Source organism: Stegodyphus dumicola, chromosome 5 (assembly GCF_044657685.1).
Source record: "Stegodyphus dumicola isolate Sdum_Otavi_A_Nest chromosome 5, ASM4465768v1".
Taxonomy (NCBI): domain Eukaryota; kingdom Metazoa; phylum Arthropoda; class Arachnida; order Araneae; family Eresidae; genus Stegodyphus; species Stegodyphus dumicola.
Window position 1 is genome coordinate 73,991,620 of NC_140772.1, and position 25,271 is coordinate 74,016,890.

The window sequence follows — 25,271 nt, forward strand, 5'->3', positions numbered from 1 at the left end:
TAAAGTCCCATTAATTATAACTGAAAATCAGCATTTATAATTTCTTGATTTTTATAAGCTTTAGAAATTTTTTACATAACGTAAATTTATAAATAAGTTTTTTAGTAAACCACTACTGCAAAAATATTTTTCATGATCTGTATAAATATTTTTTGTGTAATTCACAAAATTTATATCATTAATACAACTTAATACATCACAACTATAATCCCATAATTATCTGAACAAAAGAAGATTAAAAAAATATAATTTTTCTTTAAAAAAATCTCTAAATTTGTATAAAATTGAAAACCAGATTAAAAAATTATACATTTATCAAATTTTGAACATGCATGTGAAACAGATGAAGACAATAATACACATTAAGTATTATAAAAATCAGTTATATTTAAAAGTAACAGACATATTCTCACCAATATTTTGAACTCTTACACCCACTGGTCTTCTATAGGAGCACACAAGTTTTCGAGCATCCAGTCTGATTTCCAAAATATTGTTCAGAAGAGCAAATAATGGTGCTAATGGAAATGCAGCTACAAAGATTGTCACAAAGCCAAACTGCAAAACTACAAAAAGTACATGTTATTTATAAAAGCAATATTTTCTAACTACAATATTAGCACTTTATTGTGCAAAACACAGAAACAAGAGTGAAAGTGACAAAACATTTCAAACACTGACAGCACTCAAATGAAAGCCTATCAGGAGCTTGTGTGGGGTTAGATATAACTGTGGAGGTGCAAGCATACAACTTGATGAAAAGTGGGTGTGACTTATGAAGCAGAATGAAAAACTGACTGGAAAATAACAAAGAAATACTTTGTATTTGCACAGATACTCCAAATGCACGAGGGGCAATAGAATGGCCCATACAGCACACCATCCACAGCAGAATTCTGATATGTATAGCCAGTGTTTGATATTGTCCACAATATTGCTGAATGTACAGACAGCCTTCTAAATGGCAGGAAGTGATGTTTTTGATGAACAATGTGGCTCAGTTAGATAGAGTTATGCCTGTCGAGACATACGTATAATAGCCTAAGATAAGAGAGACCTAATCAAACAGCCAGTGAAAGCAATCACCATGCACAGTAACATGTGATGCTGGATACCACATGTCATTGCAACATGGTGATTACATAAAAATGGTCTATTTGCCTAGCAGCCAGCATGATATATTCACCTTTACACATGTCAAACACAAATACCTTTAAAATGATGTCATGAATACCAGGACTAGAAATAAAAGTAATGATGCGAGTACTCTCTGCGAGAGGAGATACAGTTAAATGCATGATAGCAATTCAACTACCAAAAAGTAGAAGCATTTCACAATTCTGCAAACAAACTAAAACAACCATTTTGGTAGCTGAAAATGTTCTTGTTTGGGTAGGCATCATGCTGCATGCATATAACAGAGCTCTAGAGAATGGAAGGAAGTACTATCACAAGTAATTAATATTGTATCCCCGTCCCATCTGCATCTTTTCAGAACTGCTATTGATTTTGAACTTAATGATGAAGTATAATGTTAGATTTTATCCTATAGTACCAACTGCTGGAACATGAAGATATTGAAAGTCTGGTTCATGGAAAAAGGAGAGTGGTACAGCTTCTGTTTGTGAAGAGACGTGGAGCACTAAAAAGTATAAAGCTGACTTTGCCTACTAGTTTTAGGTGGGCTAAAAGAAAAGAAATGGCCTTCATGCATAGAGTGACCCTACCAGAAGAAAATCCCGACATATTTCACCCATTCAGGCCCACTGTGATCCCCTTGTTACATTGAGGCAACTACTAGTAGGACTTGAATAATTATCATCCAGATATTGTTACACTGGATCAGCTTTTACTTTTATATTTATGATATTAAACATCCTAAATAATTGAGTTACATGTTTGATCTGGAATTGCTGAGTTATAAACACATTGAAAATCTGGTTTTGAAGGGCAGGAAAAGGACTTAACATCTTTAAGAATATTCTGGTACCAAGTAGGGGCTGGATTCATCTACTGTCAGACCTACATATTGTCACCGATAAGACCCATTTGGAATATGGTTCGAAGATTTACTTCTGTGCTTCTCCTACCTATTTGGCTAAACTTAAGCATGTTCAAATGAGTGCAGCCCATCTAATTGCTGGCTTACAAAATAGCTGTCTGGCTGAAATAATCATACAGAGAACAAAGTCTTTAATCCGGACTCGTCGGGACTTTGGCGATTCCGGATTAGGGTTTTTTCAGGATTATAGATAATCAATTTAAATCTGGTACGATGGCATGCAGAAATTATAAAATTAAAAATATGAAACCATAATTTATGAAATAAAGAGCAATGATGATCTGAAAGGTATCAAAATTTACAAAAAAAAAAAAAAAAAAAAAAAAAAAAAAAAAAAAAAGAAAGAAAGCTTAATATTTATTTGTTTATTTTATTTCTTTCAATGTAAGTTGTTTAACTTGCTTAGTTTTATGTGCTAATACTTTCTCTTTAATTCTATAAACAGACATAATTTCTTGTTCAGTTATAAAATTTCACTGTTCAAGTCCTGTAATTGCTGTGTCGAGAATACCGACTAACTTGTCAATTGAAATTTTTTTTGTTTTCAATAACCTCTCTGTCACTTTCTTTACTTTCGGAAGCGGTACATCGAAATATGCTTTCGCTTTGTAGATCCTTTGGCAGCTCCAGAATCGGAAACTCTTTTCGACAAAATCGAAAGTTCAAGCTTACTTTTTATAAAATTGCTCTAACAGTCTGCAAAAAATAATAAGCCGGATCCAATTAGAAGATAAGGAACAACGCAATCTGCAACATTAACTGACATAGATAATTAGATAATTTTAGCCTAGCTTATACCGCTGTTATACATTAAACGAGCATACGTAAAGGTACTTCGCGCATGTGTAAACGCATTTTTATAGATAATTCCGGATTATGGACGTCTGGATTAAAGACTTTTCACTTACAGCAGTAAAATTGAATATGGGAACTGTGGTAGTGGAGTCTTCATTAGGACACCTCTTAATAGCTTTAATATTAAGACTAGAAACCCTGATCACTGTTCTGTCCTTCATTCTGAGCTTATAGCAATTGAGGATGGCCGTAAAACTGCCTATGAAGATATCTGGATTCTAATTAACAGTCACAGTTCTATCCAGCATCTGCAAAATTGGTCTCGTACTTGTAATAAGACTTTACTCTCTACTTTGTTTTTATTGCAAAAACTCTCCAACCTGATAAAGTTTAAGCTATTCGTGGGTTAAAGAAACGACATAGTCCAGGTTGAACAATAAAAAATATATTGGGAATATTAGGTTACATGGGAACAAGCAACCACAGCAATGCACACCAGATAGGGACTGAATGACAACAAAAACTACTGTTGCCAATTTTCATAAAGTAAATATTGAAACTGGCACATATACACATATTTTTAACACGCCCCTTGCCAGTCACACTATTTGCAAGATATTTACATACTTTCACAAAAATTTATCACGCTGTGGTTGTACACATTTACAGAAAAACAGTGTAGCTGCTATTACATGCATAAACACTATCGACCTCTACTTATGAATTACATCATTAAATGAACACACATTAAGTTATACTAGGAAACACAATGTTTACATGAAAACAATTAAGAAAAATTTGTATCTAGGCTTCTTTCTGAATTTTAAGTCAAGTCTCTACACAGTCACTATCATAATGGTTTATGTCCAGTGATAAACTTCAAAGGAGATCATTTTTACATGCAAGTCCCGGCATAGTTCATGTCACGTAAAAGTTTTTTCGAGGTGTGCTTAGTTAAGAGATCAGCGAGATTGTTGCTGGATGGCACATGATCAAATATAATCACATTTTCTTTCACTAGGTCTCTCAGAAAATGAAATTTAATATCGATGAAGAAGTAAGCACATCGATACACATATTTCAGGCTTCTTTCAGAAGTAACATGGTTCTTGGCTAAGAAGATTGCTCCCTGGTTGTCGACTAGCACTTTTTGAGGTGAAGCAGCTAATTCACTACAGATTTCCTTGATCAAATTTTTAATCCATAGGATTTCCTTGGCAGCGTGACACATTGCCACATACTCTGCTTCTGTCAATGATAAGGCTGTTGTGGATTGCTTCTTGCTCGACCATGAGATTGGAACACCTGCGAGTAGCATTATATAACACTGTAAGATTTACGGTCAGTTCTGTCACCTCCCCAGTCAGCATCTGAGAAGACTTGAAGTGGCTCACCTGTCTTCTGGAATCTCAACTTTCGGTGTTGTGTTCCCTTTAGGTATCTTAGAATGTGCTTCACACCTCTCCAGTGTCTTCAGTGTATTTTTCATTAAATTTGCTCATGTAGGTGGAAGAATAAGACATGTCTGGACGAGTACCACAGGTCAGATAAAGGAGACTTCCTATAGATTGTCTGTAAGGGATTTCCTTGCTGTTTTCTTTGATTTCCTCCCACTGTTGTTCATCTACCTTCTTATTTTATGCTGGGGTCCAATGGTGTGGATGCACATTTTGCTTCAGTCATTTTAAATGTTTCTAGGATTTCCGATACATAAATGATTTGTGTGTATGATCCATTTTCTTCTTTGCATATTTGCATGGATAAGATCTGGCTTGCAGGACCTATGTCCTTGACACTGAACCTTTTTTTAATGCTTTCCTTGAATTCATTTATCTCTGGCATGTTACCAACTATCAGGAGGTCATCAACATAAACTCCAATTATGATGTTCTTCTCATGAAAAAAATAAATACAAGGTTCATTTACTAATACTGTTGATTTCAGGTTTCTACCGATGGAGACAATATTTTTTGTTGTACAAAAATGTGGATGACCAAGTCTATGATGCAGCAAGTCGGCACTTTCAGTTTTTGTAGCGTAGGCAGTTGCCATCTTTTCTTCGATTATGTATAGTCTTCCTTTTTTCTCACCAATCACTTTGGCTTTTCCTTCAGCAAATTCTACTTTTAAGCCTCTTTCTTCAATTTTACCAATGGATAATAGATTTCCTCCTAGTTCTGGAACATATAGGACATTTTCAATAGTGACGATTCTTCTCCATTTTCCTCTCCAACAGAAAATGAAAAATTTCCAATTCCAGTTAGCAACTTCAACTTCAGATGTGTACTTCTTAAGGTCTGAGAATTTTCTTTTATCAGAGGTCATGTGTTCTGTAGCTCCACTGTCTAAAATCCACAGATTACTTTTCTTGATTTTTCTTCGTTTGCCAGAAGTGCAATGTTTGTCTTGAGGTCAACTGCAGTTTTGGTTCTGATATTTATCCTCATCACAATTTTTAGATATGTGCCCCCACTGGCCAGAGCTGAAGCATTTCGTACTTCTTCCTCTGTTAGTTTCTTCTTCATTTGGCCTTTTAGCTGCATACTTCTTCATGGGTTTTCCAAATGCAAGCTTCTTCTGGTTAGTGGCAAAACCTTTAGTGTGAAGAGCTTGTTCTTCATGATACACTTTGGCTGAACTCTCATTTCTAATTATACGTTTCTCTTCTACAAGTAGCCTTGGTTTCACGATCGTAGTTGTCAGATTTGCTTCATCTTTTTCCAAACTTAGGATGAGCAATTCATAACTTCTAGGCAGTCCCAATAGCATCACTAGGGCCACTTCTCTATCTGTGAATGCATATCCACCATTAGCTAATTTTCTGTGTAAAGTTCATTAATCTTGCTAGATAGGACTGGAAGGACTCATTTGGTTTCATATTTATGTTAAAGAATTCTCTCATAAGTTGCAGTACATGAAGCAACCGAATTTCGTATGCATTTCTTTTAAACTGTTCCAGACGTCTCTGGCTCTAATACAATCTCTGATATCATCTAGAAATGTATCTTCAACTATGAAGAATAATAGGGTAAGAGCTTCATCATTCTTTTTCCTCTCCGCTTCATTCATTTCTATTCCATATCCGGGTTCCACTGCTTCCCAACATCTCTTCTGCACCAGAACGGCACGCGAACGGATACACCATTGTGTGATAATTATCGCCGTTTAGTTTCAGCATTTTATAATCTTCAGATGTCATTCTTCAAGTAAATGTATCGAGCTAAAATCACAAAAAATATTTTTGTTTACTTCGTCAAAGGATGGTTATGTGCTCAATTCAGATTCACAATGTGGTTAGGCTTTGGTGATCCGCGAGGTTAGGCTTCGGTGCGATCTTCAATCCTTGATCATGATGGCGTTTCCTTTTGAGCTTTTCGTGCTGATAACGTGATAAAGTTTGAGTTATTCGGGGTTAAAGAAACAACATAGTTCAGGTTGAACAATAAAAAATATATTGGGAATATTAGGTTACATGGGAACAAGCAACCACAGCAATGCACACCAGATAGGGACTGAATGACAACAAAAACTACTGTTGCCAATTTTCATAAAGTAAATATTGGGGCTGGCACATATACACATATTTTTAACACAACCATCATGATGTACAACTGCAATGGATTCCATCACATATTGGCCTCAGTGGTAATGAAATAGCTGATTCCCTAGCTAAGGAAGGTACTGCAATTATTCTGATCACTGGCACCCTGACATCTATGGAGATCTGCTTGACAATTAAATCTACTGTTGCCTCTTTCTGACATTCTCCTCCACCCCATGACTTGTACTCTGGAAGGCAGTCAGGAGATGCTATTGCTTTGGGGTAACTGCGATCTGCAGACTACTTTGATGAGGCATGAGGCTCCTAAGTATCATAATTTCTGGAAGAAAGGCTGCATCAACATAAATGCCTCATACGAGACAAATGGTGGGAAAAAACTAAAATTGCACAGAAACACTGCATCAGTGTAAACACCGCTATAAATTACATTGTGCATGACATTGTCGTCGACCTTATAGATTCAAAATCTTGAACTATGTCCTGATATATGACATATCAGTTGAGAAAAATGCATGAAATGAAAGCATAACTCAAAATTAAATTATAGGTAAGAAATTTTTAAAATACAGTGCGAAGTCCATAATCCGGTTTTATAAAAAAAGTTTAATATTTATTTGTTTACTTTATTAAACATTTCTTTCAATTTAAGTTACTTTGTTTTTTGTGCTAATACTTTCTCTTTAATTCTATAAATAGAAATAATTTCTTGTTCAGTTACAAAGTTCCACTGTTCAAGTCCTGTAATTGCCGTGTCGAGAATACCGACTAACTTGTCAATCAAAATTTTTTCATTTTCAATAACCTCTCTGTCACTTTCTTCACTATCGGAAGTAGTATGTTATATATTTCCAATGTCATACTCCTAGCATAATTTTGAGATGGATATGCCTTTATCCATTATTTGCAGCAATTTCACTTTTTTTTTTAACGAACATTGAAACATGCTTTTGCTTTGTAGATCCTTTGGCAGCTCCAGAATTGGAAACTCTTTTGGACATAATCGAAAGTTCAAGCTTAATTTTTATAAAATCGCTCTAACAGTCAGCAAAACATAATAAGTCGGATCCCTGATTAGAAGATTAAGAAATAGCGCAATCTGCAACATTAACTGAAATGCCTTAAAATCAGTAAAGGTTATTTTAGCCTAACTTATACCGTCGTTATACATTAAACGCGCATGCATAAAACATACAAAAAAGTTTGTGGCTTTGAGGTCCGGATTATAGATCATTCAGGATAATGGACGTCCGGATTACGGACTTTGGTATACTTATATTTATCCACTAAAGAAGTCCATATTTGTAATACTCATACTATATTATAAAAAATATTGCAACAAGATATTAAATTTTGATGACAGAAGGAAATTTTAAATTTTACTTACAAAAAGAATTATAGCAAACTGTACATCATAGGTAGCCATCAAAATCTGATTCTTCATTATAATTAAAAAGATTTATCAATTCCTGATCTAAATATTCCAAGTCTTCCAGATCATCACATTCATCCTCTTGATTTACAGTCTCTTTATCTGAGGATATAATTTTAGCTTCTTTCAACCCTGCTGTTATTTACAGTGTTTTCACCGATTTACACATACTTCCTACCCACTTTGCAACTTCTTCATGAGATGCTGTACGCATTTGGACGCTTTTGGTATATGTATGCGATCCTTCATTTATCCAACATTCCCACCGCTTTCGGACTTCAGCTTTGAAGGATTTATTACCTGACAAATCTAATGGTTGTAAGATTTTTGTCAAAACAACAGGAATTATTGCTATGGTCGTAGACAGTTTTTGACATCTGGTTTTCACTGACTCAAGTAAATGAGAATGCATGGAATCCATTATCAACAACCCCATTTAGTTTTCCTTTTAAAAATGATCATCGGCTTTAGCTTGTTACCATTTGCGGCACAAGCTAACACACATATAAATGATGTTCTTTCATGCCCTGTCATAAGCACAGATACAGTTTTTTGCACCAGTTTCATCAACAGTTCTGTTTGCAAGAGTCAAAAGCTAACAGAATTTCATCCATATTTATTAGCTGTGATGAAAGAAGTTTTCTTTCTTTCTTTTTTTTTTTGGGGGGGGGTCTATAATATCTGTTAGATATTTTAGAAAAGATGCTTTTTATCCTGCCAGTCCATTGGTAATTGTTGCCAGACTGTTGTTCTAGTATGCACAGAGATATTTTTTCTTTTCATAAATCTGCTACATGGCCCTCCTTTGAAATAATTTATGTTCATTTGTTTTGCCATAGATTTTGCTTGTTAGTGAATTTTTACAGTTTAAAATTGCCATTCCCTTCCTTGTTGCTCCTTTGCCCAGTTTTCAAGGTCATCCTCTAGATTTGGCCATTCTACAGTACCATTTCTTTTGGCTCGTTTCTCTTGTGGCATATTTTAAAGTTCTTGTTTTTCAGTTCTCCAACGTTGAATGCATTTCTTGTTCACTTCAAACTCTCGAGCTGCTGCTGTATTTTCAGTTCATTTAGCACATGAAATTACATTAAGCTTAAAACCAGCAGTATAGCTTCTGGACCATTTAGGTGCCATTTTCAAAAATTTTCCACTCCCTTCTTACTTAAAAACTATCCAACAAGTATTTGTATCAAAACTGATGGGATCTGTATCTGGCAGAATGCCAATAAAAATCGATTTGTGCTGAATGGGGAATACACCAGAGTTTCTTATTGCAACACAGGTGGAGTCATGTCCACCTTTGAAAAAAATCGCAGTAGATTTACAATGGAAAAGGCAGGGCAGAGGATGGGTTCTGGAAGATTCACCCAATGGGAAAGAAGAGAGACTATTCACACTCATAAGAATGCTAATTTGAAGGAGGAAAAAATGTTATGCTTCAGAGATCACGTTTAGAGTGAATAAAGCACATAGGTCCATTCAAAGGAAAGAATGTAAACAAAAAAAAAAAGTTTGCAGAAAGATCAACACAATCTGTAGGAAATGTAATAGTGATCATTTCACTCCTAACATCTTCTCACCTGTTTATGACTTGTAAAAGAGGACCTATTGAAAAGATCTATCTTTGTTTTGGATTTCTTGATGGTTTTTGAACTCATGGATCTAGTCTAGACTAATGGCTACCCAGTTAGTACCAATAACAACAACATGCAAAGATATTTGGCAAATGAGTACCCTTGACATTCTCCCAACCTAAATATTAGTAGGATGTGTTGAGTTGATGCCCTTAGAGCATGCATAGAGTAAATGCCTAACAGCTCAAGATAATACTAATGATGAATAGGAAAGGAAACTCATAAAAAATCTCTATGCACGGGTACATGCTACACAACTTACAATGCCGCATAGTTATCATATCTATTACTAAGAATTATTTAATGCCTTCATCCTATTTGGTGGTATAGCACTCATACAGTGGCAAATAATAATGCAATACAAAGTCGAAAATCCAGAATTACTGTGACTTTAGTGATTCTCGATTTTAAATCATCAGTTAAAATATAGTAATAAGAGGCAGAAATTATAAAATAAAAAATATGAATTGTTGTTTATAAAATAATGAAGCATTTATGACCTTAAGGAAATGAAAACTTAATTTTAAAATAAATTTTTTAAGCTGTTTCATTTTTCGGACTAATACTTTCTTTTTAATTTTCACCTACAAAATTCCATTATTCAAGTTCTGTGAATAAAAATCTTTTCATTATCAACAACCTCTTGGCCATTTTCTTCACTACCAGTAGTGATATTTTCTGAATTCTAAAGCCAAACTATAGGTTTTGCTAAGGACTTGCACTGATGTTGATGATTAATTGACTGGCACTGTCACCACAATAAAAAAACTTCCGTTATGTCACCTTCATTTACAATTTAGCCTAAATCACATTTCTCCTAAATCCTAATAATCATAAGATTTCACAGCTCTTTTAGATTAAAGCCATACTACTTGGCACTTATTTTGTTTTGGTAGGTTTCCTCAGAATTACCAGTTTGGTTTGATTTTTTTCCTGATGCAGTGATAGAGAACTTCTGCTATATCATCAGCATTTATTACCACTACCACACACTTCTTCACAAAGTCCATTAACTGGAAAATTTTGTCTTTAGATAGTGATATTCAAAAACCTTCAAAATTCATGGCTATTATCATCACCATGAAATATGATAGCTGGCGATAAATTATGACAAGTATTTTTGTATTCCCATGAACCTGTAACGCTCAATACAGCAGATTTTACATTAAAATATTTAAAAAATTCTTCAATGGTATTGCCCCTGTTCATAGATTTTAAAAAGGCTACTTTATAACATGCATTTTAGCATATACGGCCCTCTGATATCCATAGGCTTAATGATGGCTGTACAGTTTAGCGGAAAGAATAAAAATCAGCTAAATTAAACTAAACTAAAATTTCAAGTATGAAATGAATAATTATAATTAGTGAAATTTTTGCTTTATCCAATAAACCAACTGATTTCAAATGTTACCGAGCCAAGGTATGAACTGATTTTCAAATCAACCATTTATTAATGATCATATCCCCATGTTCTTTTATTTGAATGACAGATGATAAACATAAGTTTACATCTGCACATTCCTGTAGCATTTGCCCAAAATTGTTAATTCTGCTTTGGAATCTTTGACATCAACTGAGACTTTTTCTGCAATATAACAAGATATTTTTGGACACATATTATGAGGAAAAAATTTTTTATTATTATAAATTTGTTCTCGACATAAGTTTTTGCTAATGATAAGTTTAATGAATTCATCCGAAAACTGTTCAGGTACTTCTGAGAATTTGTTGCTTGAAATTCTTACCTGCCTTAAACTACAACTAATTCTAAATTCAGTTAACCAACCTGTTAAATATGTGGATTAAGAGTTTTTAAATCCTCTTCCCAATGAAATATTTTGTCTTGAGCCATTACCATAGGACCCATCAATAACATGTTCTTGTTGTGATGCTATCTCATCCATTCAATCCTCCCTTTGTCACATTTGCCCCTTTGAGCACATCATGAATGATTTTCTGTTATTGATCACAACTGGAGCATTAGAATCCACAAAGTTCCTTTTAATGGTGTATACTTTGACTTTCCAATACCATATTCCTTGCATAACATTGAGATAGACTGCCTTTATACATAAGAGTTATTTCTTTTTACACAGGATTAATACACTCATATTTTAACAGCTTGAAAAATAATGAATAAAGCATAATTTTATGACATTTTGATATGAAAAATTAGCAAAGAAAATTTTCTTAAACTTTGATACGTAATAATCCTGAAATTTCTTCCTATTTAATAACATTTTTCAATCTATAATGTTAAAGATATATATTAATAATAAAATTCATAATATAATAAATGAAGAATAATTGTGATAGTAATATAAAACGCTTACTCAGTTTTATTTTTTATTGCTGTTGTTATTAGTAGTAAGTCATCGCTTGAAAGATGGCATGCATTTGATTAAAGTTGTCGAATAAAATATTTAGTACAGTCCACTTCTAGTTAATTTGAAATTGTTGTATAACAACGCACGCATCGCATGAACACTTTATGAAGAAACAAGACATTGATTTTACTTACATAAGCGCCAGCTATATAATTTGCAGAACACACTTAAATCACTTAGGAAATACATTTACAGACCCCAACGCTATATGGTACGTAAGTTAGAATTAAAACTTACTATTTAGTTGCTTTTAAGTATTTTTTATGTAATATTTAAGTTTTTTCTAGATATGTAATTATATTTTTAAGTATTTATTTGTTTTTTATAAATTATGAATTAGTTCTTTTTAGTTTCTTATTGGTTTATATAAATTATGTCTAGTTCCTTCTTAGTTTCTTTTTGATTGATATGCATATTCGTGTCGGGGAAGTTTCTGTAGACAAGGGTCTCTAAAATGCATTGGTTTCTAAATTTCTGAAAAATTTAATTTTTAAAAAAATTTCGTCTAAATCGCAGAATAGGCTGCATCAGTGAATGCTGTGTTTACTTCTCTTATGCGTGGACACGCCTTTTTATGACGTAATATTGGTTACGCCTCTTTTTAAAAACAAGTTATAAGTATGCTATAGCTTCGTATTTGAAGAAAACTTAAATTATATTTTAAGTGAGTTGAAATGGTAGGTTTATAATGTTCTGAGCAAGATTTTTTTAAATTATAAATCTACTTTTGTGTTTTGTGTGGTAGTGTTAGCATTTAATGCAACGAATTATCTCTCACAAATATAGTATTAAGATACCAAACGATTGAAAATATTGAATGCATGCATTAAAAATTATAACGGTAACTTCTGAAAATACAGAAGAGAATTCTTTTGCTTAAAGAATGTTTTTTTTAATTGATGAGTGTGTCAAAATCGGTGCTTACTGCAGAATGGATGAGTATCTGACTCTGGATTTTTTTTATCAGTTGGAGCGAAGAGGTAAAATGAGCGTTATTGAGTGGTGTATGGAGAAAAGTTTGATTGCAATATCGTATAAGTGCCCAATTTGTGGAACAAATATGAAACTAGTAGAGCGAAAAAACCGTATAGACGGTTTTGAGTGGTGCGCAATACCGAGTTTGTACAATTCTTGGATTTTTTTTAAGTGAAAATAGATCGATGTGCACATGCGCAAAGCCAACGTGGTGGGCAATGCCAAGTTTGTCAATTCTGGGATGTTTTTTTAAGTGAAAATAGATCGATGTACACATGGGCAAAGCCAATGTGGTGCGCAATGCCGAGGTTGTGCAATTCTGGGATGTTTTTTTAAGTGAAAATAGATCGATGTGCACATGGGCAAAGCCAATATGGTGCGCAATGCCAAGGTTATGTGCGATGCCTAGTTTGTGCAATTCTGGGATTTTTTTAAGTGAAAATAGGTCAATGTGGTGCTCAATGCCAAGGTTTTGCGCGATGCCGAGTTTGTGCAATTCTGGGATGTTTTTTTTAAGTGAAAGTTAATCCATGTGCACATGGGCAAAGCCAATGTAGTGCGCAATGCTGAGGTTGTGCACGATGCCGAGTTAGTGCAATTCTGGGATTTTTTTTAAGTAAAAGTTGGTCCATGTGCACATGGGCAAAGAGAGTGTGGTGCGCAATGCTGAGTTTGTGCAATTCTGGGATGTTTTTTTAAGTGAAAATAGATCAATGTGCACATGGGCAAAGCCAATGTGATGCGCAATGCCTAGTTTGTGCAATTCTGGGATTTTTTTAAGTGAAAATAGATCGATGTGCACATGGGCAAAGCCAATGTGGTGCGCGATGCTGAGTTTGTGCAATTCTGGGATGTTTTCTTAAGTGAAAATAGATCGATGTGCACATGGGCAAAGCCAATGTGGTGCGAAATGCCGAGTTTGTGCAATTTTGGGATGTTTTTAAGTGAAAATTGATTGGTGTGCATATGGGCCAAGCCATTGTGGTGGGGAATGGCGAGTTTTTGCAATTCTGGGATGTTTTTCTAAGTGAAAACAGACCGATGTGCACATGGGCAAAGCGAATGTGGTGCGCAAAGCCGAGTTTGTGCAGCTCTGGGATGTTTTTAAATGAAAATAGATCGATGTGCGGATGGGCAAAGTCAATGTGGTGCGCAATGCCGAGTTTGAGCAATTATCTGATTTTTCTTTAAGTGAAAATAGATGGATGAGCACATGGACACCGAGTTTGTGGAATTCTTTGATGTTTTTCGAGCAAATACTGATCGTTGTGTAACAGGGAAAACGAGGTTGTGTGTGATGCCGAGCAGTAATGTAACTTTATTTATGTGCAATGTTTAACATATCGTTTGTATTTTAAATTTATTTATTGTGAATTATATTTAACACATAATTTTTCATTTAAATTGTATTTTTAATTTTTTGGTTTTGATATGTTTATAACGCTTTCCGACTTACGATATATATCAATAGCCCAACGATCTACTCAACAGTATTAAAACTGTCTTTAAGTCATATTTTAATACATAGTGTTAGGTATCGTAATTGCACTTGACAATATCAGTTCATTGATAATATGTGTGTGTTATGTATGAAAAGCATTGCTTAGTGTTCCAAGTTTGTAGTATTTATTTTATTATATTATTTTCTTTCATTCTGAGAAATTAGATTATTTTACTTATTAATGCGTAGAATTCTAGTATGCCTACAGAGAATATGGCATGATTTAGGAATTTTAGAAACTGATATGAAAGTTGTGTAATGATGTTCACATGCAATAAAAAATATTCTTCTTTTTTATTAATGTAATGTTTAAAATTTTTAGAAAATAATGAAAATTGTCTAATTATTGGTATGTAAGGAATTATGTTGTTACGTAGCAAGGTAATTTGTAAAAATGATAAAATTGAAATGTTCCACAATATGAATTTAAATTAATTTTTTTTATTTGTATAAATGCTTTAATAAAAATCTTTGAAAATATTGAAGCTCTATAAGTATTAGAGACCGGGATGTTGTTTATCAATTTAATAATTGGTAGAATTCATGGAATAACCTCCTTGGTAGAATTCGCTCACAGTATTACCATAATTTTAAATATAAACAATTTATTATACTTATTATCAGTAACATCTAAGTTTAAATGTTATAAATGTAAATTAAAAATAAAGAATTTGATATTAATTTACAATAATAAACAATTTATTATTGTTATTTTTAAGAGAAAATAGAAAGTTTGCTTAGTGTAAATGCGAGACCGGAGACTACCGTGACGTGACAAGCTTAGTCCCACCCATTTATGTACGTCACACAGCTCCTCCTACTGAACTTTGTTGATGCAGCCTATTCTGCGCTTTTACCAAAATTTCATTTAATACTAGACTTTACATTGCTTTATTCTCAAAATACTTCATTATTGTTATTTTCCTTTTAGACCTTTATTTTAATTGCTAATTTCTCAAGGTACCACTTTATTGGTATTTCTTTTTGGACATTCTTCACTATGTACAGTCAAAAGTCGTTAATCTGGACTCGTCGGGACTTCGGTGATTACGGATTATCGATTTTTCCGGTTTATAGATCATCAGTTTAAATCTTGTAAGATGGCATGCAGAAATTCTAAAATTAAAAATATGAAACCGTCATTTATGAAATAAAGAACAATTATGATCTAAAGGGTATCAAAATTTACAAAAAAAAAAAAAAAAAAAAAAAAAAGAGCTTAATATTTATTTGTTTGCTTTATTAAACATGTCTATCAATGTAAGTTGTTTAAGTTGCTTCGTTTTATGTGATAATATTTTCTCTTTAATTCTATAAACAGACATAATTTCTTTCAGTTACAAAGTTCCACTGTTCAAGTCCTATAATTGCGGTGTGAGAATACCGACTAATTTGTCAATCGAAATTATTTCGTTTTCAATAATGTCTGTGTCACTTTCTTCACTATCGGAAGCAATATTTTCTGGATCTAGAACCATACTACAGATTTCGCTGTCCATTAATTGATTGATGATTGGGGCATTGTCGTCGCAATGAAAAACTTCTCTTATATCATCTTCATTTATTACCGCTTCTCCACATTTTTTTACAAAATCCAATAACTGAAAAATTTCAGCTTTAGTTTGCGATGTCTGAAAACCTTCAAATTCGCGGCTATCATCTTCATCCTCCTCACCATGAAATATGGTAGATGGCCATAAATTATGCCAAGCATTTTTTAACGTACATGGAGACACATCCTCCCACGATCTTGCGATGCTCCACACGGCAGATTTTATGCTAAAAAATTTCAAAAATTCTTGAATAGTCTTGCCACTGTTCAAGAAATTTAACATAGACTTTAAAAATGCTGCTTTATATTTGCATTTCAGCGTGTGCACTATTCCCATATCCATAGGCTGAATGATAGACGTACAATTTGGAGGGAAGAATAACACGGATACATTATCTTTCACTAAAACTTTAAGTGAAGTATGCGCCGAACAGTTATCAACAATCAGAACTATTTTTGAGTCATCAGGTAAACCAACCGAATTCAAATGTCGCCGAGCCTTGGGTATAAAATGATTTTCAAACCAATCATTCATCAACACTTGTGTCATCCATGCTCTTTTATTTGCACGATATATAAAAGGGAAACTCGTTACTCCTATAAAAGCTCGAGGTCGTGCATGTTTTCCGATTACGAAAAGTTTGCACTTGTGCATTCCTGCAGCATTTGCGCATGCTAAAATTGTTAGTCTTGCTTTGGAATCTTTGACTCCTTTTCTGTAGAGGTTGCCAAGGTATTTTGCGGTACATATTGCCAGAAAAGACCAGTTTCATCAGCATTGTAAATTTGTTCTGCAGATAATTGTTCACTAGTAAAGAATTCAATGAATTCATCTGCAAATTGTTCAGCAGCTTCAGTATCAGCTGAATATTTTTCACCAGAAATTTTTGTCTTATACCATGGCGATTTTAAAATTTTGTTAACCAACCCGTTGAATATGTGCACTCACCGTTTAAGTTCATTTCTTCATGAAGTATTTTGGCTTGAGTCATTACCTTTGGACCCGTCAATGGCACGCCCTCGCTGTGATGCTGTCTGACCCATTCAATCATCACTCTGTCATGATCGTCACTTTTAGCATAACGAACCCTTTTTCTGTTATTCATTGCAAATGAAGTGTCGGAATCCACAAAAAAACCTTTTTCTTTATGCTTATGTCATATACTTTCCAATGTTATACTCCTTGCATAATTTTGAGATGGATATGCCTTTATCCATTTTTTGCAGCAATTCCACTTTTTGTTTGATGGACATCGAAACATACTTTCGTTTTGTAGATCCTTTGGGAGCTCCAGCATCGGAAATTCTATTTGACATAATCGAAAGTTCAAGTTTACTTTTATAAAATTGCTCTTACAGTCTGCAAAAAAATAATAAGCCGGATCCAATCCGAAGATTAAGGAACAACGCAATCATCAACATTAACTGAAATAGAAAATTAGATAATTTTAGCTTACACCGTCCATTATACATTAAATGCTCAGGCAAAAATGTATTCTGTGCTTGTGCACACGCATATGCGCAGTCGTAAAGTTCTTACGTGCACGTGTAAAACGCTTGTGCGCATGTGTCAACGCGGCGCATGCGCAGAAAGTTTTTAGCTTTGAGATCTGGATTATGGGTGTCCGAATTAACAACTTTTGACTGTATTTACTTTTGGTTTTGACTTTTACCCTTGACTGCATGAATGATGAAACACGAATTGAATGATTGTGGAGTTAGGTTTGGAGGCAACTTCCCCTTGATAAGTCTGTCTCCTGCCTGCTCAACAGTCATTCTCTTATGCATTAAAAAATTTTTTTAAAAAAATTAGATTAATTTTAATTTGCTAAATTGGTGGATTTATTTTCATGGTTTGGTTTTGCACTTGATTTACTTATGCTATCTGAATTTAAATGATATTGTAAATTAGTTCAAAAATTAAATCTTTTATATGTTTGCATATTTTAAAATTATTTTAACTTTAAATTTGCTTTTTACATATATACATGTTTGTTAAAATTTAAATTTCATTCCTTGCAGCAATGGCACAAAGAATTAATTAAATTTGTATTTAAATTCAATTTATTCTTTGAAACAATTTTGTTAAAATATATATATACTATATATATAATTAAAATATTAATAACTAATTACAGAATACACACAAGTATATCTATGTATCTGACAACCATGAAATATGAAAAATCAAGAGATTCTCACATGAAAACTAGGAATTCCTGGACGTTTAAGCCTTCATGGCGATGTCAATTCAAAAGAACTCCAAATTGAATAAAATTCATTGAATAACGCATGACCCATTTTACTGAACTATGTATACTATGATTCTGATGTAAAATACATTAACATTTAATTAGATATTTGAAATTTTATGTTCTTTAGTTAATTTTATTTTGTAATGTTCTTACATGTTTTTACTGAGGAAATTCAGAGTAAGGAAGAAAAGCTTGTTCACCCCTCCCAAAGTACTTTTAAACATGTTGAAAACAAAATTAACAACTGATGTACAAACTGTAAAACTGAGTAAATAAAATAAAAAAAAGAAGGAAGTTATACAGATGTCTGCAGTAGATTAATAGAATTCCCATTAAATAATATTTAATAAGAAAAATTATGCTCAAAATCACTAGAGGAGAGACATTAATTTGCCCAATTTAAGCTTCATTCAATCATTAAACTTCATTTACTGTTAAGAAACTTTTTCCTTTGTAAAGGCTAAAAATTAAGAGCTGGGAAATTTGGAGATCTACCAGACCAAATGATGTAAAGACAAACCAGTAATCTCCTAATAAAACTGGAATAGTTCATAGCTATGCATCTATATATGCACACACATAAACAAATAAAAACTAAATGCAATATTAATCCTGAACTCCTATTTAGGGGAAAATTCATGGGCATTTTTTAATAACTTTAAACATCAAATTTAGCTTTCATTGTTGTTTTTCATAAACAGAACTGTATTATCAATGAATTTTTTAAAGCTAAAATTATTAGGTACAAAGCTCATCAACTCTTTAGGTTCTTTTGCTACTTCACTCTCATAATGATATACACTTTCACCAAAAAATGGCTACAGTAATCAGTATTCAACAATTTGCAATATTAAAAATAACTTTTTGCTTATGATCTTAGCCCCTCATTAGGAAATTAATTAATTTTTTAACTAAAAATTTTCAAGAGACTTTTATGATTAAAGTTATTTATTTGCACACTCCAAAAACATTATTACATACCCTCAAAAATGTTTTATGAGAAAAGTTAAATTAGGAATATGAACATTATAAGGGAAATCAAGTGAATGGCATTATTAAAGACACATACTCATTTCTAAATATTCGAAAAAGAGATGAGTTGGGCCCCATTCTGCAAGAGCATAATCTTCCTCCCATCTTGTGCTTACATGACTAGTTTCTCCACTGTTTTGTCTCCGTTTCTTTATTTGCCACCACTGATAGAGCCACGTGAGCCATCTGTCATAAAAAAACAGAATTACAATCAAATGAGAGGCAGCTGCAGAGAAACACATTGCTTTGAAATGGTAACAAATATTACAGCTTCCAAGCATTATGTACTTCATCAATTCTTTATGATGATCATAATTATTTTAAACTATCACAGCTGAATACGGTTTTATTAAGAATATGTTGGGACATGTATAAACAAAGGGAAGAACCTAAAATAAAACTACATAAAGAATTCTATAATCCTGGAAATAAATAGTTTGAACATTAATGATTCCATTTTACACTACTCCCTCAAAATCAAACATAGCATTTATTATGTAAAAATACATAAATTTTTCTCACAAATTAGAATAAAATGAGTATTAAAAAGAATAAAACGAGTTAAAAATTATAAAATAAAAGCATTTTCTTCTGTTTCTGAAGGATTGAAGGCTATGATTAATTTAATGGTGAAATAAACCCCATTTCATTTTTTGATCACATTTAATTTCAGGTCGCTGTCAATTTGCTCGTATGTGAAAAAGACATCCAGCTAATTATACAATTCTTAGTTTGCAGACCTCAAAAGGATATGTTTTTGATATATTAATAAAAATGCATGAAAAGAAAATCTTCAAAATAACTTCTGCTATTATGCCACTTTAAAAACCATAAAACATACATAAATTCTTCACATCCGTTATTTTACAATAAGTCTGAAAAATTCCCCCCAGCCCAATTGGTAAAAATTTGTTTACACATCTAATTTAAAATAAATAATAAAGTTTATTTGAAAACTGCAATTTTAGGACTATACTTTAGCATACAAACTATGATCCATCGCATAATAAAAAATATATTACATTTATATAAATACAATATATATTATACGTATCATATATATTGTAGAGTCCCTAAAAAGAAAGGCATGTCACGGGATCAGTGCGAAAAACAAGTTCATGTAGAAGAGGTCTGTTATTTCATTCACATTTACATTGCACATTTTCTGCCCCTTCTGCAGTAGCACAAGCACAGGCAAGTACAACAAAACTTACACCTTTCTTTGAAATTTTTCCAGAAGGGAATATATATTGATAATCTTTCTAAACAAATACTCTTTTTTGTTTTTTCTTTTTTCCCATGAAGATGGCCTGAGAAAATGCACTTAGGGTTTGAATGCAGATTTCAATGCCATTCAAATAGAACTGGAAAATTTCACCATGATTCTGAATGTAAATTGTGAAGCAGGAGGTGATTTGAAGCTTGAATTAAATGAATTATAATTTAATAATCATCTCAAGAAGTTGCCATTAGTGTTCCAAAATTAAGAGTTTTACAAACTATCATTTTTCAAATTGAATATATATTTGTTTCATCTTGTATACGTGAACAAGTGTTTTCTTTATCATGAATCTTAGGAAGAATTCTATTAGAAACAGACTGACAGATGAGCACTTGGCATCACTTCTCAAACTTAGTATATTGCAGTTGGAGTCCGAATTCAGAGAATGTTTAAAAATGCAGTTTCATTCATCTCATTAATATTTGTAAACTCTTTTAAAGTCTTAGAATAAATTATATTGGCCCACTAAATTTTTTTTTCTTTTACTTTTTGGCAGGCTTCGAAAGAAGTTTCCCCCTTCAATGCTTTAGAGTATTATATTTCATGATACATAACTTTTGAAAATGAAGCTTCTCCTTATTCTCTTCTGTTCTCCTTATTTCTCGCATACATATGCGAATAAAAGCAGTTTCTAAATTATGGCAGGGAATTATAACACATTTCTTTTCAAATACTTTTTTAAAAAAACAACGCTAAAAAAACTAGCTTAATTTTCATACCTTTTGTGACAAAAACATGATAAAAAAAGAAAAAGGTCATTCTACCAAAGCAACCAAATGTATTGCTAAATATACTCTACACATGCATTATTAGAGATTATATACTATGAAAAATTTCAATTGACAATTTAGTCAAGCACATACACCCTTTGCACAAACTTGTAATAACCTAGAATAATTTATTGATGTAAATAATTATTAAGACAATGGTATATTCATATATTTAATGGTATTTCATATTTTTAATTGTATAATTTCTGCATGCGATCTTACCAGATTTAAATTGATGATCTATAATTCGGAAAAACCCCTAATCCGGAATCGCCGAAGTCCCGACAAGTCCGGATTATGGACTTTGTACCGTATTTCAAAATAGCAAAAGATGAAGTTATAGAAAACCTGGTAGAGGAATTTAAATGTTATTTTTTAATACAGTCAAAAGTCGTTAATCCGGACTCGTCGGGACTTCGGCGATTCCGGATTATCGATTTTTCCGGATTATAGATCATCATTTTAAATCGCGTAAGATGGCATGCAGAAATTCTAAAATTAAAAATATGAAACCGTAATTTATGAAATAAAGAACAATTATGATCTAAAGGGTATCAAAACTTACAAAAAAAAGCTTAATATTTATTTGTTTACTTTATTAAACATTTCTTTCAATGTAAGTTGTTTAAGTTCCTTCGTTTTATGTGATAATACTTTCTCTTTAATTCTATAAACAGATATAATTTTTTGTTCACTTATAAAGTTCCGATGTTCAAGTCCCGTTAATTGCTATGTCAAGAATACCGACTAACTTGTCAATCGAAATTTTTTCGTTTTCACTAACCTCTCTGTCACATTCTTCATGTCTTTATCCATTTTTTGCAGCAATTCCACTTTTTGTTTGATGGACATCGAAACATACTTTCGTTTTGTACGATCCTTTGGGAGCTCCAGAATCAAAAATTCTATTTGACATAATCGAAAGTTCAAGTTTACTCTTATAGTATTGCTCTTACAGTCTGCAAAAAATAATAAGCCGGATCCAATTCGAAAATTAAGGAACAACGCAATCATCAACATTAACTGAAATAGATAATTAGATAATTTTAGCTTACACCGTCCGTTATACATAAAACGCGCACGCGAAAACGTATTCTGCGCTTGCGCACACGCAAATGCGCAGTCGTAAGAGGTCTTACGCGCACGCGTAAACGCCTGTGCGCATGTGTCAACGCGGCGCATGCGCAGAAAGTTTTTAGCTTTGAGGTCCGGATTATAGATCATTCCGAATTATGGGTGTCCGAATTAACGACTTTTGACTGTACTGTAATTCTTGACACAGCAATTACAGGACTTGAACAGTGGAAATTTGCAACTGAACAAGAAATTATGTCTGTTTATAGAATTAAAGAGAATATACTAGCACAAAAAACAAAACAACTTACATTGAGAGAAATGTTTAATAAAGTAAACAAATAAATATTTTTTTTGTAAGTTTTGATACCCTTTAGATCATAATTGCTCTTTATTTCATAAATTACGGTTTCATATTTTTAACTGTATAATTTCTGCATGTCATCTCACCAGATTTAAATTGATGATCTATAATTCGGAAAAACCACTAATCCAGAACCGCCGAAGTCCGGATTACGGACTTTGTACTGTATTCCAAAATAGGAAAAGATGAAGTTATAGAAAACCTGGTAGAGGAATTTAGATGTTATTTTTTAATACTGTAATTTATACTGTTATTATACAAACAGAAGATAGATTTAAAAGTATACCAAATATTATTCATGATTTCAAATTAATCACAGACATAAAAACCTTAGAAAAACATGAATTAGACAAATGTTCCAAAAGCTTTAGAAAGTTTTATAACAAAGATGTAGATGAAAACCTAATACAGGAACTTGGGGAGCTTGCCATGGGATTTGATTCTGAATGAAAGGGATGTAACTAACACACAAGACATACTGCAATACATACTAAATAATAAATGAGTTATTTTTAAATGTATTCACTGTAAGAAGTGCTGAGTACTCTTTCAGCAAATTAAAATTAATAAAGAAATATCTTCGATCAATTCAGAACACTAAAATGCATTTGCCATATTAAGCATTGAAAAAGAAATTGCAAAAAATTGTAATTTTTCTGAAGTAATTAACATACATATTAGCAAAAACAAAATCTTGCATTAAATAAACATGCATTAGTAATATATGTTTGTATTTGTAATTTTGTTTACTTTACAAAAATTTAAGGCCCCAAATGGTTTCTTGCACCCGGGCCTTTTTACAAAGAAGGCCGGCTCTATATATAAGTCTGTCCTCAGAAGCCTTGAATTAAGTAAAGATAACATAAGTTAGTACAGTGAGACTGTGATTTATCTTTTATGATAACATGAAGAAATAAATGATGAATGCAGGAAAACAACTAAGATAAAAAAATATTACACAATGCAGATACGTAACATGTTGCAAATTAATAGCACTTATTATATATATTATGAATAAACTATATTAAAAAATGACATTTCAGGCTTCATAGCCACATTTTAGTTAAAAAAATAAGCACCTATAAGCACTTTTCAAGCACATTTTAAGGAAAAAATAAGCACCTGTCTAATTACATTATACACAACTGCATAACCTTAAAAGAAAAATTAGACTTGTAATTTAAAATATGAGCAATGCAATATTTATTAAGAGAATGAGCATTACCTCAACAATGGAAAACAATGAACTTTTTTTTTTTTTTTTTTTTTTAAATTTTAAATGACAGTTCAATTTACAGAATTAGTTTACAATGAGAGAAAAAAAAAACTATGCAGAACTAAACTATATTACAAAATTTAATGATGATATTTCAGTTGAAAATATAGAAAATAAATAATAATAAGCCATATTAATTGTATTCATTTGGCACCTAATAATAAATACAATTTGTTTTCCACTCATATTAATATTTAAATAATTTAAATCAAAATTCTGAACATTTTAAAAATTTTCATTGCATAACAGTTTTCCCTTAACATATATCTCAAGCAAAGTAATTTAAGTAATAAAGAGGCACATTTCTGAAATCAGAAGACAGGAAATTGCTTCATTCAGTCATCCTTTAACAGTAAAAGCTTAACTAACCTGCATACTCGAAATTCCTGAATATTCCGGATAGTAACTGGAAAAAGAGAAGTGGGGGAGATTGTAGCTGTTCTTTAGATTTAAATTTAGGCTAAATAAATGATTTTGACATTTCGATATGTGCATCATATAAAAACCAACGAAACTAAGAAATATTCTGCTTAGAAAGCACAGTAAAACTCTTTTAAGTGTGCATAAACAAATCTCAGACTGAACATCAAAATTAATTATCAATGCAAAATACGCAAACGTTATTGCGCAACACGTGCGGCGTAATTCTTCCATATGTGATATTACGCAATCGGAATCAACACCTGCCGGTATTCGGAGAAAAAAGAACTAAATAAAGGAAAAGAAAGAGACTTACTAATCTGGGGTGTTTCTGATTCTAATTTTCAACAGACTGTATTAAATTTCCGGAATAGAATCAATCTTCGTTTGGGTTGCGTAGACCGCAAAAACTTTTAGTCCTATTCAATCCAGATTGGACAGTGACAAAAAAAAAGTTCGCTGCTTCAATATTAGAGATTTTGCGGAGAAACTCCCAACCTCCGTACTGTATAATGTATTGGCAAAGAAAATGAAATTATTTTGACTATTCAATTACTTTCCTTTTATTTAATCCATTCCGAATATTATTCCTTAGAAACCTAATCTGTGTAAAAACACACCCATTTTTGAAAGTTTATCTATACTTCAGCAGTTACTGCAACTATACTATTATAAATATTCATACATATACATAACGATCATATATAATCATATATGATCATATATGAACCACGAATATGAACTGACCAAGCGGAACGAGAATGCAAATTATTAAAATCTTGACAGAAATTCAAACGTGTGTAGTATTTGGGTGGGAGGAAAAGAATATCGAATGTACCAGAATTTTCTATGTTTTCGCAATTCTTTGGCCAATAGAACGACGTGCACCTTTCTGTAC

General features: G+C 32.4%; 1 protein-coding gene across 6 annotated transcripts in view; it reads right to left on the reverse strand.

Annotated features, from left to right (window-relative positions):
* The window catches only part of subdued (anoctamin 1), a 219,881-nt gene that overhangs the window by 28,293 nt on the left and 166,317 nt on the right, over positions 1-25,271 (reverse strand). For all 6 annotated transcript variants that reach the window (XM_085816779.1, XM_085816777.1, XM_085816780.1 and 3 more), the window contains 2 exons: positions 19,225-19,373; positions 414-566 (listed from right to left, as the gene is read on the reverse strand). In XM_085816779.1, coding sequence (XP_085672905.1) covers positions 414-566; positions 19,225-19,373 — 302 coding nt within the window. The remainder of the gene's footprint in view (positions 1-413; positions 567-19,224; positions 19,374-25,271) is intronic.